Genomic DNA, 15,698 nt, shown 5'->3' with positions numbered 1-15,698 from the left:
TGCCCAACCCAGGGGTTGAACCCGGGTCTCTGGCTTTGCAGGCAGATTCTGTACGGCTGAGCCACTGTTGCTTTAAGCAGCCAGTAAGTGGCAATTTGCCTACCTCATAGCACTATGAGGATCAAATGAATTGACGAACAAGCTGGTTAGAACCATGGCTGCATTCTTATTAGCCATGAGCTTCATAAAAGTTTTCTGTTTTTAAAAAAAGAAATTTGTTTATTTGGCTGTGCCAGGTCTTAGTTGCGGCATGTGGAATCTAGTTGCTTGACTAGGGATCAAACCTGGGCTTCCTGCACTGGGAGCACAGGATTTTAGCCACTGGTACATCAGGGAAATCCCTAAGTTTTCTTATATAATTCTGCATTTGTAACAAGCTTTCCAGATGACGCTAATGCTGTGAGTCCATGAGTGACAATGAAGGGCAAGGAGCTACTACATAATTCTATCTCAGAGAAATGGTAGAAATAACGCTGGCTTTGAGGAATAAGATATGACGAATGGCTAGTTTGCATACTGAAGTGGGTACAGTGGCAGAAAGAGATTGGCTACATTTTTAATCCTCTGAACTGGGCTATACTGACCCTGATGCATTAACATGGAGAAGGCAATGGCACCCCACTCCACTACTCTTGCCTGGAAAATCCCATGGACGGAGGAGCCTGGTAGGCTGTAGTCCATGGGGTCGCTAAGAGTCGGACACAACTGAGCGACTTCACTTTGACTTTTCACTTTCATGCATTGGAGAAGGAAATGGCAACCCACTCCAGTGTTCTTGCCTGGAGAATCCCAGGGACGGGGGAGCCTGGTGGGCTGCCATCTATGGGGTCGCACAGAGTCGGACACGACTGAAGCGACTTAGCAGCAGCAGCAAATCCATTAACAAAATATAGGGATGTATTTATATTACGTGTAAACCGTAATATTAACTATATTTATATGATATGAGAAATATAATCAGTAGTAGTTCAGTTGGTTGATAATGCTTATTTGTTTGTATTTTTTTATTGCCCCTTTCAAGACAGTCACACCACCTATATGGAACAGGAAAATCACACACAGTTTTCAGGATTTCTTCTCCTTGGACTATCAGATGAGGCAGAGTTGCAGCCTCTCCTCTTTTGGCTTTTCCTCTCCATGTACCTGATAACTATTGCTGGAAACCTGCTCATCATTCTGACCACCATCTATGACTCCCACCTCCACACACCCATGTACTTCTTCCTCTCCAATTTGTCTTTTTCAGACATCTGTTTCACCTCTACCACCATCCCAAAGATGCTGCTGAACCTCTACATCCAGAATAAAGGCATCACCTATGAAGGCTGCCTCACTCAGCTGTATTTTTTCATCCTTTTTGTGGAACTGGACATTTTCCTCCTCTCTGCGATGGCCTATGACCGGTTCGTAGCCATATGCCATCCACTGCACTACACAACCAAGATGACCCCCCAGCTCTGTGGCTTGCTGTTGCTGGCATCTTGGATATTGAGTGTCCTGGACTCTTTGCTACGCAGTTTGCTGGTGTTGCGGCTGTCCTTTTGTACTGACTTGGAAATCCCCCATTTCTTCTGTGAAATCAATCAGGTTATCCAACTTGCCTGTTCTGACAATCTTCTCAGTATCATAGAGATGTATTTTGCCACTGTGCTCATGGGCATTATTCCCCTCTCTGGCATTGTTGTTTCTTATTCTCGGATTGTCTCCTCCATACTGAGGATTACATCAGCAAGGGGGAAGTACAAGGCATTTTCCACCTGTGGGTCTCATCTTTCAGTTGTTTGCTTGTTTTATGGCACAGGTCTTGGGGTGTACCTCAGTTCTGCCACTACCCAAAATTCCAGAACCAGCGCAATAGCCTCTGTGATGTACACTGAGGTCACGCCAATGCTGAATCCATTTATTTACTCTCTGAGGAACAAGGACATAAAGGGGGCTCTGAAAAGTCTTGTCACCACTCTCGCTTTCAGTGAGTGACAGGAGTGTTTACCTTGGGGCTGGAGAAGTTTTCATAAGTAGCCAAGAACAAGATTGGCATCCAAAAGCCTGATATTTTTGCTGTCTTCAGATGTCTTTTTTTTTCCTTTTTCTTTACCCCATGTCCCTTAAATCAATGATACCACATGTTTTATTTTCTAACATTGCTTTTTTTTTTTTTTTAACATTGCTTTGATGTATTGATATTTCTTTCTTCATTGTTTCTCAACCTTTTCAATATTTCAGGTTTTCCCTTTCCAACCTAAATCACAATATCCTGATGCCCTGAAAAAAAATGCTGCCTTTGAAATGAAAGCAGCAAAAACAATTACAACAGAAAAATTTTTTATTCTTTCAGGAACATGAGAAAAATTTCAGAGTAAATATACACAGACACTCAAGGGTAGTAGTTTTGCTGAATAAGTCATGGTAAAGTTCAGCCACACAAACAGGTGAACTGACATTGTAAATGCAGAAAATTCAGGATATATAGTCAGAAGGAAACTTTGGAAATAGTTTTAAAAATCTACTTTATTTTCTAAAACATTGATAACTTTAGTTTGAAGTAAATGTTCATATGTAAGGCATAATATTATCATCCAAATGTTACTCATGGTTTCCCATTATTCTCTGACTCTCTTTCACTTCTGAAGTTTTATTCCAATATTTGTTTTACAAGGTCTAATATAAAAGTATAAGAGTTATAATCAGAAACAGCATTTTATTTAATAAAAACTATCAAGAAAGTATTATCAGTAGAATTTTATAAGGAATATGAGCATAAGGATTAGCTTTTTGTAACACTGCATGTCAAAAAATCCCCCACTTTTATTTAGATATGAAATAATACATATACTTGGTCACCAGAGTCACAGGTAGGGCTATGGGAAAAGAATTTCCACAGCTAATCAACACCTTTACACTGTGCTACATAAATCTTTGATCTTCTTTCATTTTAGCAAATATTTATTGAACGCCAGTTCTGTGCTACTCTTGTTCTAAACCCTGATGATAGAGCATCTAACAAGATGATCGAGGTATGTGCTCTCAAGGAGCTCACCTTCTAGGGAGAGGAAATACACAGCAAGTAAACAAGTTTTCAAACTTAGCGTAATTTCAATCAGAATTAAGTGCTATGAGGAAAATCTCACAGGAAGAAGAGAGAGAGTGAAAGGGCTCCACAACACAGAGTGGTAAAGGATTATTTCTTACGCTCTTTGTCCTTCTTCACACTGGTGCACACCTGACTCTGCAAGGTTCCAGAGGAGGCCTTCATTTTATAAAATTCTAGGATTTCTTCTTCCAGTTGTCTCCTCTCCTCCTCAAGTCTCGTTGTCTCCTCTTGTTGGACCTTCTTAAGATGTTCAAACTTGTCCTGTAGCTGTAAAACAAACCCGCAGTTGTGACTCAAAGCACCCTATGGGGGCACATCCCCAGGAACCTGTTTCTTTCCTTCTGATTATCAAACCTACCCTAATCATTAGAATAGCACTTGATCTTAATAGTAGTCTCAAAAGTATCTCTGCTGGAGTCATATCGCTGGTAAATACATTTTCAGACTTGAGGGCAAATGAGCATCTACATACAAGGGCAAGAAGAATGACTGGAAAGACTGGGGATGTGAGATTGTGGTATTTATAAATGATAGCAAAATCACTGAGAAAACTTTTTACTTAAAGATGTGCTATATGTATACATATACAACATACAATGGAACATTACCCGTTAAAAAAAAGAGAGAGACCTTGCCTTTTGAGACAACATGAAAGGACCTGGAGGGTATTATGCTAAGTAAATAAGTCAGACGTAGATAATAGATAAGAAAGAGAAAGATAAATACCATATGATTTCACTTATACAGGGAATCTAAAGAAAATAATTCAAATGAATAAACATAATGAAACAGAAACACACTCATAGATACAGAGAAAAAAACTGGTGGTTGCCAGAGGAGAGGGATGAATGAAATAGGTGAAGAAGATTAAAGGATACAAACGTCCAGTTATAAAATAATTAGTCATGGGGATGTAATGTACAGCATACAGAATATAGTGAATAATATTTTAATAACTTTCTATGCTGACAAATGGTGCATGCGTGCATGCTAAGTCGCTTCAGTCGTGTCTGACTCTGTGTAACCCTCTGAACTGTAGCCTACCAGGCTCCTCTGTCCGTGGGATTCTCCAGGCAAGAATACTGAGTGGGATGCCATGCCCTCTTCATTGACAGGTGGTATTTAATATATAAAAATATTGACTCACTGTTGTACACCCAAAACTGATATAATATTGTAAGTCAATTTATACTTCAGTTTACAAAAATTCAAAAAAGCTGATTCTCCAAAAGCTCTAGGAAAAATAAGATTACAGGCAATCATTTTTTTAAAGGCTGCACCCAAAACTTACATGGTAAATAGCTACTTTTTGAAGAATAGAAAGTATCCTTCAACAAAATCATCTAAACTCTTGAGATAAAAACCCCTAATTTAATAGGACCCCTAAACTTGAATATGGATTATATCAAACTAGCAGGACTTGCCTCTTTTTCAGCTTCTTTAAATGCTGTTTCTTTCTCCTTTACTCGCTGCATAAACTTGTGTTTCAACTCTTCTTCTTCCCTCTGACATTGCTCCAAGAGCTCCTGCCTTTTGGCTTCATAGATCTCTTGAAAACTAAAAAGAAATGTGTGTGTTCTTATATTAAAATGTTAATATAAATAAACATATAAAAATATATATATTATATTAAAATATATGTAATATTGTATGGAAAAACCCAAATGAACTTTTTGGCCAACTCAATATAAACAAATGCATATAACTTGAAAACAAAATACCAAACAACCCAAATGAAAAACAAGCAGAAGACCTAAATAAACATTTCTCCAAAAAAGATATACAGATGGCTATCAGGCACATGAAAAGATGCTCAGGATTCCTAATTATTAGAGAAATACAAATCAAAACTATAATGGGGTGCCACCTCGTACCAGTCAGAAAGGCCATTATGAAAAAATCTACAAATAACAAATGCTGGAGAGGGTGTGAGAAAAAAAACAAACCAAAACTTCACTGCTGGTGGAAATGTAAAGTGGAAAAGCCACTATGGAAAACAGCATAGACATTCCCCCCAAAACTGAAAATAGTGTTGCTATACGATCCAGCAATCCCACTCTTGGGCATATGCCAGAACAAAACTACAATTCAAAAAGATACCTGGACCCCTGTGCTCATAACAGCACTATTCACAACAGCCAAGACACAGAAACAGATCTCTGAGTTCTACAGGAACCAAGGCTCCTACCCAGGTGGAGGATGATAATTTCAGGCTGAGCACAAGCATAGGGACCCCAGACTGGCTGCAACCAGAAGGCTGATGATTGAACACCATCTTGTTACCTCACCACCAACCAATAAGGGGAGGGTTACACAGCCTACAGCCCTCCCTCCCAAATTTTGCCTATAAAAACTTCTTTTCTCTTTGGGATTGATACGGAGTGTTTCAGCACAAGTACATATTGTGTGTGCTCAGTCGCTCAGTCGTGTCCGACTCTTTGCAATCCCATGGACTGTAGTCTGCCGGGTTCCTCAGTCCATGGGACTCTCCAGGCAAGAACTGGAGTGGGTTGCCATGCCCTCCTCCAGGGACATGTACATATTGGAGGCACATAAATTAGCCCTTGCATTATGTTGCTCCTACTAACCCTCCATCGAGGTCTGAAGATAATGAAAACCCACAAGATTCAGATGGCCCAGAATACGAGAAGCAGAGCTATTCTCATTCCAAAATAATCACATCTCACCGTTATAGAGGATTTCCAAGTCACCTATCATCTTGTTCGAGCGAGATCTCCACTCACCTAACTGGCTGGTTATTTGGACCCATATCAGTAAATCCCATCATGTGAAGTCTGTTGCGCCTGTAACGTTCATAGTGCCGAGTGTGAGTCTGTTCTTTCAAGTCTTCCATATTTGTACAAAGAAGCATATCCCGGAGCTTAACAAAGTCACAGTGGTTTTCATTTTCCACTAGGCAGAAAAATAATAAAGCCACAAAGCTTATTATCAATCTCTATCACTCAGTAAGCATTCTTGAATGAGCTTAGAGTGTTCTGAATAATAGCTATAAATCTTTTAACCATTTAACTATGCTTACATGGTACATGTCAATTATAGGTATAGTTTATTTATAGACCAGGAAATTTGCTTTAAATTTATTAGCCAGAGACTAAATAGGAAACAGTGAAATAATATGTTACATTATATTATTATAGAGCTTCAGTTCAGTTCAGTCGCTCAGTTGTGTCTGACTCTTTGGGATCCCATGGATTGCAGCATACCAGGCCCCTCTGTCCTTCACCATCTCCCGGAACTTGCTCAAACTCTCATGTCCATTGAATTGGTGACGCCATACAACCATCTCATCCTCTGTTGTCCCCTGTCCTCCTGCTTTCAATCTTTCCCAACATCAGGGTCTTTTCCAATGAGGAAAAGACTCTTCTCAATCAGGTAGCTAAAATATTGGAGCTTCAGCTTCAGCATTAGTCCTTCCAACGAATACTCAGGACTGATTTCCTTTAGAATTGACTGATTTGATCTCCTTGTAGTCCAAGGAACTCTCAAGAGTCCTCTCCAACACCACAATTTGAAAGCATCAATTCTTGGGCACTCAGCCTTCTTTATGGCCCAACTCTCACATCCATACATGACTAATGGAAAAACCATAGCTTTGACTATATGGACTTCTGTCGCCAAAATGATGTCTCTGCTTTTTAATATGCTGTTTAGGTTGGTCATAGCTTTTCTTCCAAGGAGCAAGAGTCTTTTAATTTTGTGGTTTTGAAACTTATATAGCATAAGTTTTCTTTAATAATTTAGTATTTTTCAAATGAATATTCTCAAGGTATTTTACAGAGCAGTAAACTGATGAACTGATGCTATATACTAATATAATGTAACATATTATTTCACTGTTTCCTATTTAGTCTCTGGTTAATAAATTTAAAGCAAATTTCCTGGTCTATAAATGAACTATAATTATCTTCTTTTAAAGAAGATAATTTCACTAAACTAAGTAATTTAATTAAAGCCTGCTAATGTAAAGGCCTTAACAATTGTACATGATGTAGTTATTAAATTATATTTGTATACCATATGTATGAGAATGAATTAGTCACTTTTCAAAATCACTCAGTAAATTCACATGGCTCTCTCTTGTGCCTGTCATATCCAAAAGACTGATCACAATATTTTGGGTATTGGGTATGATATTGTAACCAAATATAATATTCATTAAAATATGTTGTCTTTAAGTACATTTAATAAAATTAAAATTTATAATACATTAATTGAAAATAACATTTGGAACATTATCTCTACAGATAGAGATAATCCAGTCTCCAATAATTAGTATCACAAGTATATGAATCAGATAATAAATGACTGTTATGACAATATTCTAATTCATCATGATGTTAGATAACTAATATAAATGTCTAGGTATAATTTATCCAAAAATAAATTATATTACTTTATTTTTGAAATAGTTTACCACCCCTTTTACTAGTAACCACTTAAAAGTGCTTTATAAATTGAGTAGCAATTAACTTATATAACATGTATCAAGAACCAATATTTATGCTTCCATGCTGTTCAAAGTTCTTTTGTTCAAAGAACTTTTCAACATTCTGAATATGATAGCTTAGCACCACAGAGATAATCTGCATATCGCAGACTTGGGTAGATGAGAAGGTTCTGCTCAGTTTCTGAATTTTTGCCTAAAGTACAAAAAAATTCCAGAAAATTCCCATGAGAATAAATTATAGTCAAAATAATCACTATCTCAAATGAAACAGAATCTGTGCTCCTTATCAGTAACTGTTAATTTGCTGTTTAATGAGAGTTACCAATATTGACTCAAGTTAAGATATTTTGTTTTATATATTTTTAGTTATATTTTACATTATTTTATAATTATCTGTATTTGAGCATAATCACTCCAGAGTAAGCCTTCTCATGGAGGTTTGTTATGCTTACCTTGTAAAATTCCCCAGGGGTACTGACGTCCTCTGACTGTCCTTTTTCCAACTTTCACTTCCTCCGTACTTCCTACTACAGCAAAAGGTAAGAGGCCCTAGAAAGTAAGAACAAATTTCATCATATTTTCTTATACCAATATGACTTACTCTGTTACTGTTATTTCTGTTATGGAAATAACAGAGACAAGAATACATAATAAGTTTACTCAAACAAGTGATTTATCCTGCCTCAGATTTTATGACTTAGCATTAAATATGTGCAGATTAATTTCTGTAAGCATTTGTGTGAGATCCCACTTCTATTTAACATAATATTAGAAGTCTTAGCCACAGCAATCAGACAACAAAAATAAATAAAAGGTATCCAAGTTGGAAGGGAAAAAGTAAAACTGTCAGTATTTGCAGACGATATGATACTATACACAGAAAACTTTAAGTCTACCAAAAAATCACTAGAAATAATAAATGAATTCAATAAAGTTGAAGAATAAAGGTTATCATACAAATTTCTACATGTTGCTTTTCTATTTACTAATAATGAACTGTCAAAAAGAGAAATCAAGGAAACAATCCATTTAAAATTGCATCAAAATGAATAAAATACCTAGATGGCTTAAAAGAGGAGGTGAAAGACCAATATTCTGAAAAATATCAGACACTGATGAAGGAATATGAAGATGACACAAATTAGTGAAAAAATATACCATGTTCATGGATTGGAAGAATTAATAATGTTAAAATGTTCATACTATTAAAATGTTCATACTATTCAGAGTAATCTACAGATTTAATGTAATCCCTATCAAAATAGACATGGCATTTTCCACAAAACTAATGGAATTAGTTACATAATACATAATAAAATTGTATGGTACTGCAAAAGAGCTCAGATAGCCAAAGCAATCTTGAGGAAAAAAGAACAAAACTGTAAGTATCACACTCTTTGATTTCACACTATATTATAAAACTACAGTATCAAAATAGTGTGGTACTAGCACAAACAGTGGAGAAGGCAATGGCACCCCACTCCAGTACTGTTGCCTGGAAAATCCCATGGATGGAGGAGCCTGGTAGCCTGCAGTCCATGGGGTCGATAAGAGTCAGGCACGACTGAGCGACTTCACTTTCACTTCTCACTTTCATGTATTGGAGAAGGAAATGGCAACCCACTCCAGTATTCTTGTCTGGAGAACCCCAGGGACAGAGAAGCCTAGTGGGCTGCCATCTATGGGGTCGCACAGAGTCGGACACGACTGAAGCGACTTAGCAGCAGCAGCAGCAGCAGCACAGACACACAGATCAGTGGAACAGAACAGAGAACCCAGAAATAAAATTACACACATATGGCCAATTAACCTACGACAAAGGAGGGGAAAATATACGATGGGAAAAGACAGTCTCTTCAATAAGTGGTGCTGGGATAACTACATGATAACAACACAATTAATATGTAAAGGAATGAAATTTGAACTTTTCTCATAATACATACAAAGATAAACACAAAATGAATTAAAGACCTAAATGTAAGACCAGAAACCATGAAACTCCTAAAAGAAAACTCTAGGCAGAACACTGACATAAACGCTCACAATATTTTTTAGATCTTTCTTCTCAGGCAAACGATACAAAAGCAAAACTAAAAAAATGGGACCTAATTTAACTCAAAACCTTTTGCACAGCAAAAGAAACTGTCAAAAAATGAAAAGACAGCCTACGGAATGGGAGAAAATATTTGGAAATGACATATCTAATATGGAGTTAATACCTAAAATATATGAACAGCTCATACAATTCAATATCAAAGCAAACAACCCATTTTTTAAAAAGGGCAGGTCTTCCCTGGTGGTTCAGTGGTAAAGAATCTTCCTGCCAATGCAAAGGATAGGGTTGATTCCTGGTCAAGGAAGTTCCCACATGCCACGGAGCAACAAAGCCCCTTGTGCCACAAACTACTGAAGCACCTAGAGCTCATGTGCTGCAACATGAAGATCCAGCACGGCCAACAGATAAGTAGATAAATAAATTTTTACAAAATCACAATGCAGCTTTTCAGCAAAGGCTATTGCTTTGCGCTTTGACACTAGCATTTCATATGGGATTTCAAATAAGTTGATTTGAGGAGAGAAGAGCCTCACCTGACTTCTTTGAGATTAACACAACGCTTTGGGGTCCTTTGTTTCAGGGAGAACTGTAAAAATAATTTATTTTGAAGATCTCTGCAATTAAGAGATTATATGCACAATATTTAACTTTGGGCCAGTTCTTGTCTGCAGAGTAATAGTGTTCTTGCCCAAGTGCCTTTTGTATGATAATTCCAGAGACAGGTTTAATTGGGGACTTAACAGTGACCTAGAAAACCCAAGAGACCTGTTTTTCCATCAGTGGATGTAATGACACTAATTTTTGCATTACCAATCTCAAAAAAAGTGAAAGCAGGTTAACAGTTTATCCACATAAAGAAACCAACAGTTTCTAATGTGTTATTTTCTGTTTTTTTTGCAATAGCAACTTATCATTAGATGCTATCATTTAAAAAAAAAAAAAAAAAAATTGAAAATAACTGTGGTTTGTGTGAATGTGGATAAACTAGAAACCCTTTATTTTAGTTCGAATGCAAAATACATTAGAAACTATGGAAAAATGTATTTGGTTCCTCAAGAAATTAAATTGTTATGGACAAGCCTGCTTTCCACTTTTACTTGAGAATGGTAAAGCAGAGACTCAAGAATTATTTGTACAGTTAGGAAATCATTATATTTTCATCTATTAGAAAACTTTGAACAAATCTCATTGGGTTGATGGAAGGAATCACTGTTATTATTTGTTGCAGACCTCAGTTTTTCAAGATGAAAGTGTTCTCTGGATATAGTTGGTGGTGACATAGTAGCAAAAGAACAGATAATGCCACTCAACTGTGAACTTTGAAAGATTTAGGTTGGGGACTTCCTTGCATTCCAGTGGTGCAGACTTTGCCTTTGAATGCAGGGGTTATTGATCCCAGGTATACTAAGATCTTACATGCCCAGCCAAAAAAAAACAAAACATAAAAAGAATGTAACAAATTCAGTAATGACTTTCATAAAACCATAACAAATTCAGTAAAGACTTTTAAATGGTCCACATCAAAAATATTTAAAAATTTTTTTAAATTAAAAAAATTAAAAGTTTAAGATGGTAAACTTCATTCGATGTATATTTTACCACAATTTTAAAACCTCTTAGAAGGAAACATAAGAAAATCTTTAGTACCTTGGATTTGACAAAACAGTCTTAGATATGACATCAAAAGCACAAGTAACAACTAAAATATATAAATTGGACTTCATCAATATTTTTAAAAAGCTTATGTTTCAAAGGACACCAGAAATAAAATGAAAAAATGACTAATAGATTAGGGGAAAATAATTGCAAATCAAGTAAGACAGTAGGTGTTGCAAGAGGGCATCAGAGGGCAGACACACTGAAACCATACTCACAGAAAACTAGTCAATCTAATCACACTAGGACCACAGCCTTGTCTAACTCAATGAAACTAAGCCATGCCCGTGGGGCAACCCAAGATGGGCGGGTCATGGTGGAGAGATCTGACAGAAGGTGGTCCACTGGAGAAGGGAATGGCAAACCACTTCAGTATTCTTGCCTTGAGAACCCCATGAACAGTACGAAAAGAATACATAAAGAACTCTAACAACTCAATTTAAAAAAAAAAAAAAAAAAGAGCTCATTTGAAAATGCACAAAGGATCTGAGTAAATTTTTCCCCTGGGAAGACATACTAATAGCCAATTAAAGCATGAAAAGACCAAATACTATATAATTCCATTCATATGATATCCAGAACAATGGAATCTGAGGAGAAAGATGTTGATTAGCGGTTTCCTAGGGCTGGTGGAGAGGAAGGTTGACAGGCGGTAGGGGAGAAAAGCTAAAGAGTATGGGGTTTCTTTTTGAGATAATATTTCCATTTCAATTATATAATAAAAATGTTCTCAGTTTGGTTGTGGAGGTGGTTGCACACATTGTGAACAGACTAAAAATCATTAAATTGTATACTTTCATGGGTGAGTCATATGGTATGTGAACTATATCTTTCTAAAAGGATTTTTAAAAGAATAAAATGCTTCTTAAAATAATTAATTCTCAGCAAATATTTTTCAAAATCAAGAAAAAGAAACATTTTCCCACACTGGATTTTGGGGGAAAATACCTTATTTATAGTCTCTTTGTTAGATACAAGTGACACTATATTACCAACATTGCTGTTCAGCTGCTAAGTCATGTCCGACTCTTTGGGACCCCATGGACTGCGGCACGCTAGGCTTCCCTTCACCATCTCCTGGAGTTTGCTCAAACTCATGTCCATTGAGTCAGTGATGCCATCTAATCGTCTCATCCTCTGTCGCCCCCTTCTCCTCTTGCCCTCAATCTTTCCCACCATCAGGGTGTTTTCCAGTTTTTTCTGTATTGCTAATAAGGTTACTTATAAATTATATTTTCATTCCCCCTGTCAAATAGAATTGAGATTCAATAGTTAGAAGCTTACATTCATCGAGGAGTTCATGTGAGTGCTAGTTTCATTATCTGTTGGGAACTGATACATCTGGATGCCATTACTAATCAATTCATTCATTATCGCACACTTAAATGTCTGTAAATCACTTTTAGAAATTGCATCTGCTTTGGCAATCACTGGTATAATGTTCACCTATTAAGAAAGAAGCAAAGAAAAACTCACCATTGAGAATTAATTATTAAATGCTATTGTTACAGTGAAAACCTCACAATATCTGACAACACATTTTTGTAACCAAATAATCCCTAGCTTTCATGACTTCATAAAATTGCTTTCCAAAATCATCAGTATTTTTGAAGATCAAACTTTAATCAGAAATCAGGTTTAGAAGGCTCAGTTTTTTCTCTTCTCAAATTTTCTTACACTTCCAATGCATCTGGGTTTGGTAAAATGTAAATAGCAAAATGAAGTATGATCAATTTGATTTCTTATTTGATTGAGTATTAAAATGTCAGAAGAGACTTTTCATCAACACTGTAGAACAGATCAACTTTTTCCTTCTAATCATTTATTTGCACCATCTAAGGCCATTAAAATAGCGTTAACCCAGTTCCACCAGTGTCCTCATAAAAATGAGAAACTTGGACACGCGGAGACATCACATGTGTGTACAAACAAAAGATCGTGTGAGGTGACAGTGAGAAAGTGGCCATCTACTTCCTGAACTGAGAGGTTTCAGAAAAAACAAAACTTGGTGACACTTTCTGGAACTGTAAGAAAATAAATGTCTATTTTTAAATCACTTTCTATTGTTAAATCACTAAGTGACATTTTGTAATGGTATCTCTAGAAAATGCTTTAAAGGTTAACAGAAAAAATGATATATATTTGAAGTCACTCAGTTGTGTCCGACTCTTTGTGACCCCATGGACTGTAGCCTGCTAGGCTCCTCCGTCCATGGAATTTTCCAGGCAAGGTTACTGGAGTGGGTTGTCATTTCCTTCTCCAGGGGATCTTCCCAACCCAGGAATCGAACCCGGTCTTCCGCACTGAAGGCAGACTCTTTACCATCTGAGCCACTGGGGAAGTCAAGTTCTTGTGTGCAAATGCTTTCAAGATTTGCACTGTTTCTTAGGTTCAGTAGTTGTGGCGCATGGGCTTAGTTGCCCCACGGCACATGGGATCTTCCCAGACTAGAAATCGAACCCATGTCCTCTGCACCCACAGATGGATTCTGAATTACTGGACCACTAGGGAAGTTCAAGATTTGTATTGTTTAAAAATAAGTATCAAATCTTGCTGATGGATTTACCAAACGCACCTTGCTGTCAATGTTCTTCATGGTTAATATATCAAGAGACTTCAGAGAATGTCCTGTCGGTGAAATGAAATAAAGGCACACATGGACGCGGGAATCACGGTAGTCACCTAAGGAACGTTTAATTTTCAATTCTTCTTGAAGATAGGACTCAAATTGAGCATCTAGGTAGTCAACAATTGGCTGGTAGCTGGAAAAAAAAAGATTATTCAAACATTTAACATAACAGATTAATATCATCTGATGCCTGTGATTTTATCATTTACTATATAGTGAATATGTGCACTCACTAATTGCCCCAGCAATTAAAATGTTCATAACATGTCCTTACAAAGATAACAATTATAAACCAATAAAAAGGCCCATTATTGGACTTGACTGGTGGTACAGTGGTTAAGAATCTGCTTACCAATGCAGGAGACATGGGTTAGAACCCTGGTCAAGGAAGATTCCACACGCTGAGGGTCAGCTAACCTTGTGCAGCGTAACTGCTGAGCCCACGCTCTAGGGCCAGTGTTCTGCAACGACTGAGTCTGAGTGCTGTGACTACTGAGCCCACACGCCTAGAGCCCATGCTCCACAACGAGAGAAGCCACCACCACCAGCAGCCTGTGACCACAGGAAGAGTACCCCCACCTGCCACAACTAGTGAAAGCCCACGGGCAGCAAGGAAGATACTCCACAGTCACAATGAATAATTTTTTTTAAGGACCCATTGTTTAGAGAAAAGGCAAAATGCTCTCTCAGTTCAATGCAGTCCCAATTAGAATCCAAGTTTTTGCATGTATACATATATATAAGTGCAAAGAACCAAGAATGCTCAAGACATACTGAAAAAAAAATGAAGAAGATATATTCTTCCTATATTAGAACTTACTGTGAAGCTAAAATCATTAATACAGCATGGTATCAGCATAAGGATAAACTGACTAAAGCACAAGATAATTTTTCGATGTGATACAACTGTTCTAGGTTCCAGATGAGGTGGTGGGTATACAGCTCAATGCATTCTTAAATGTAAGTCAGACACTATAAAACTCTCAGAGGAAAACAGGCAGAACACTCTGACAGAAATTGCAGCAAGATCTTTTTAGACCCACCAACTAAAGTAATGAAAATAAACACAAAAATAAACAAAGAGGACCCAATTAAACTTAAAAACTTTTGCACAGCCAAGGAAACCATAAACAAGACAAAAAAAGACAACTCAGAATGGGAGAAAATATTTGCAAATGAAGCAACTGACAAGGGATCAATCTCCAAAATATGCAAACAGCTCATGTAGCTCAATATCAAAACAACAAACAACCCAATCAAAAAATGGGTAGAAGAACTAAGTAAACATTTCTCCAAAGAATACGTGCTGCTGCTGCTGCTGCTAAGTCGCGTCAGTCGTGTCCGACTTTGTGCGACCCCATAGACAGCAGCCCACCAGGCTCCGCTGTCCCTGGGATTCTCCAGGCAAGAACACTGGAGTGGGTTGCCATTTCCTTCTCCAATGCTTGAAAGTGAAAAGTGAAAAGTGAAAGTGAAGTTGCTCAGTCGTGTCTGACTCTTCGCAACCCCATGGACTGTAGCCCACCAGGCTCCTCTGTCCATGGGATTTTCCAGGCAAGAGTACTGGAGTGGGGTCCATTGCCTTCTCTGAAAGAATACATACAGATGACCAAAAACATACAGATGACCAAAAACACATGAAAAGATGCTCAACATCATTAATTATTAGAGAAACGCTAATCAATGAGGTATCACCTTACACTGGTTCAGAATGGCCATCATTAAAAAATCTACAAGCAATGAATTCTGGATAGGGTGTGGAATAAAGGGAATCTTCTTACATCATTGGAGGGAATGT

At 37.3% G+C, this 15,698-nt stretch overlaps 2 protein-coding genes across 2 annotated transcripts in view; one reads left to right on the top strand and one right to left on the bottom strand.

Annotated features, from left to right (window-relative positions):
• The first annotated feature begins 1,038 nt into the window (after positions 1 to 1,038).
• Positions 1,039 to 1,977, top strand: LOC102277239 (olfactory receptor 7A10). Its single transcript, XM_005886991.2, has one exon. The coding sequence runs from the start codon at positions 1,039 to 1,041 to the stop codon at positions 1,975 to 1,977; it is 939 nt and encodes a 312-aa protein (XP_005887053.2).
• A 400-nt stretch (positions 1,978 to 2,377) lies between these two features.
• The window catches only part of SEPTIN14 (septin 14), a 34,653-nt gene continuing 21,332 nt past the window's right edge, over positions 2,378 to 15,698 (bottom strand). The window contains exons 5-10 of the mRNA XM_070362407.1: positions 13,847 to 14,033; positions 12,556 to 12,717; positions 8,012 to 8,108; positions 5,836 to 6,004; positions 4,516 to 4,648; positions 2,378 to 3,358 (exon numbers count right to left, since the gene is read on the bottom strand). Of these exons, the coding sequence (XP_070218508.1) occupies positions 3,179 to 3,358; positions 4,516 to 4,648; positions 5,836 to 6,004; positions 8,012 to 8,108; positions 12,556 to 12,717; positions 13,847 to 14,033 (928 nt within the window). The 3' untranslated portion in view covers positions 2,378 to 3,178. The remainder of the gene's footprint in view (positions 3,359 to 4,515; positions 4,649 to 5,835; positions 6,005 to 8,011; positions 8,109 to 12,555; positions 12,718 to 13,846; positions 14,034 to 15,698) is intronic.

The sequence above is a fragment of the Bos mutus genome, chromosome 25, assembly GCF_027580195.1.
Source record: "Bos mutus isolate GX-2022 chromosome 25, NWIPB_WYAK_1.1, whole genome shotgun sequence".
Taxonomy (NCBI): Eukaryota; Metazoa; Chordata; class Mammalia; order Artiodactyla; family Bovidae; genus Bos; species Bos mutus.
Note: the sequence above shows the minus strand (reverse complement) of the source record. Positions and strands in the feature narration are given on the sequence as shown.

Bases quoted from the DNA above. Each gene is read 5' to 3' on its own strand.
- LOC102277239 (XM_005886991.2), top strand. From the start codon at position 1,039: ATGGAACAGGAAAATCACACACAGTTTTCAGGATTTCTTCTCCTTGGA.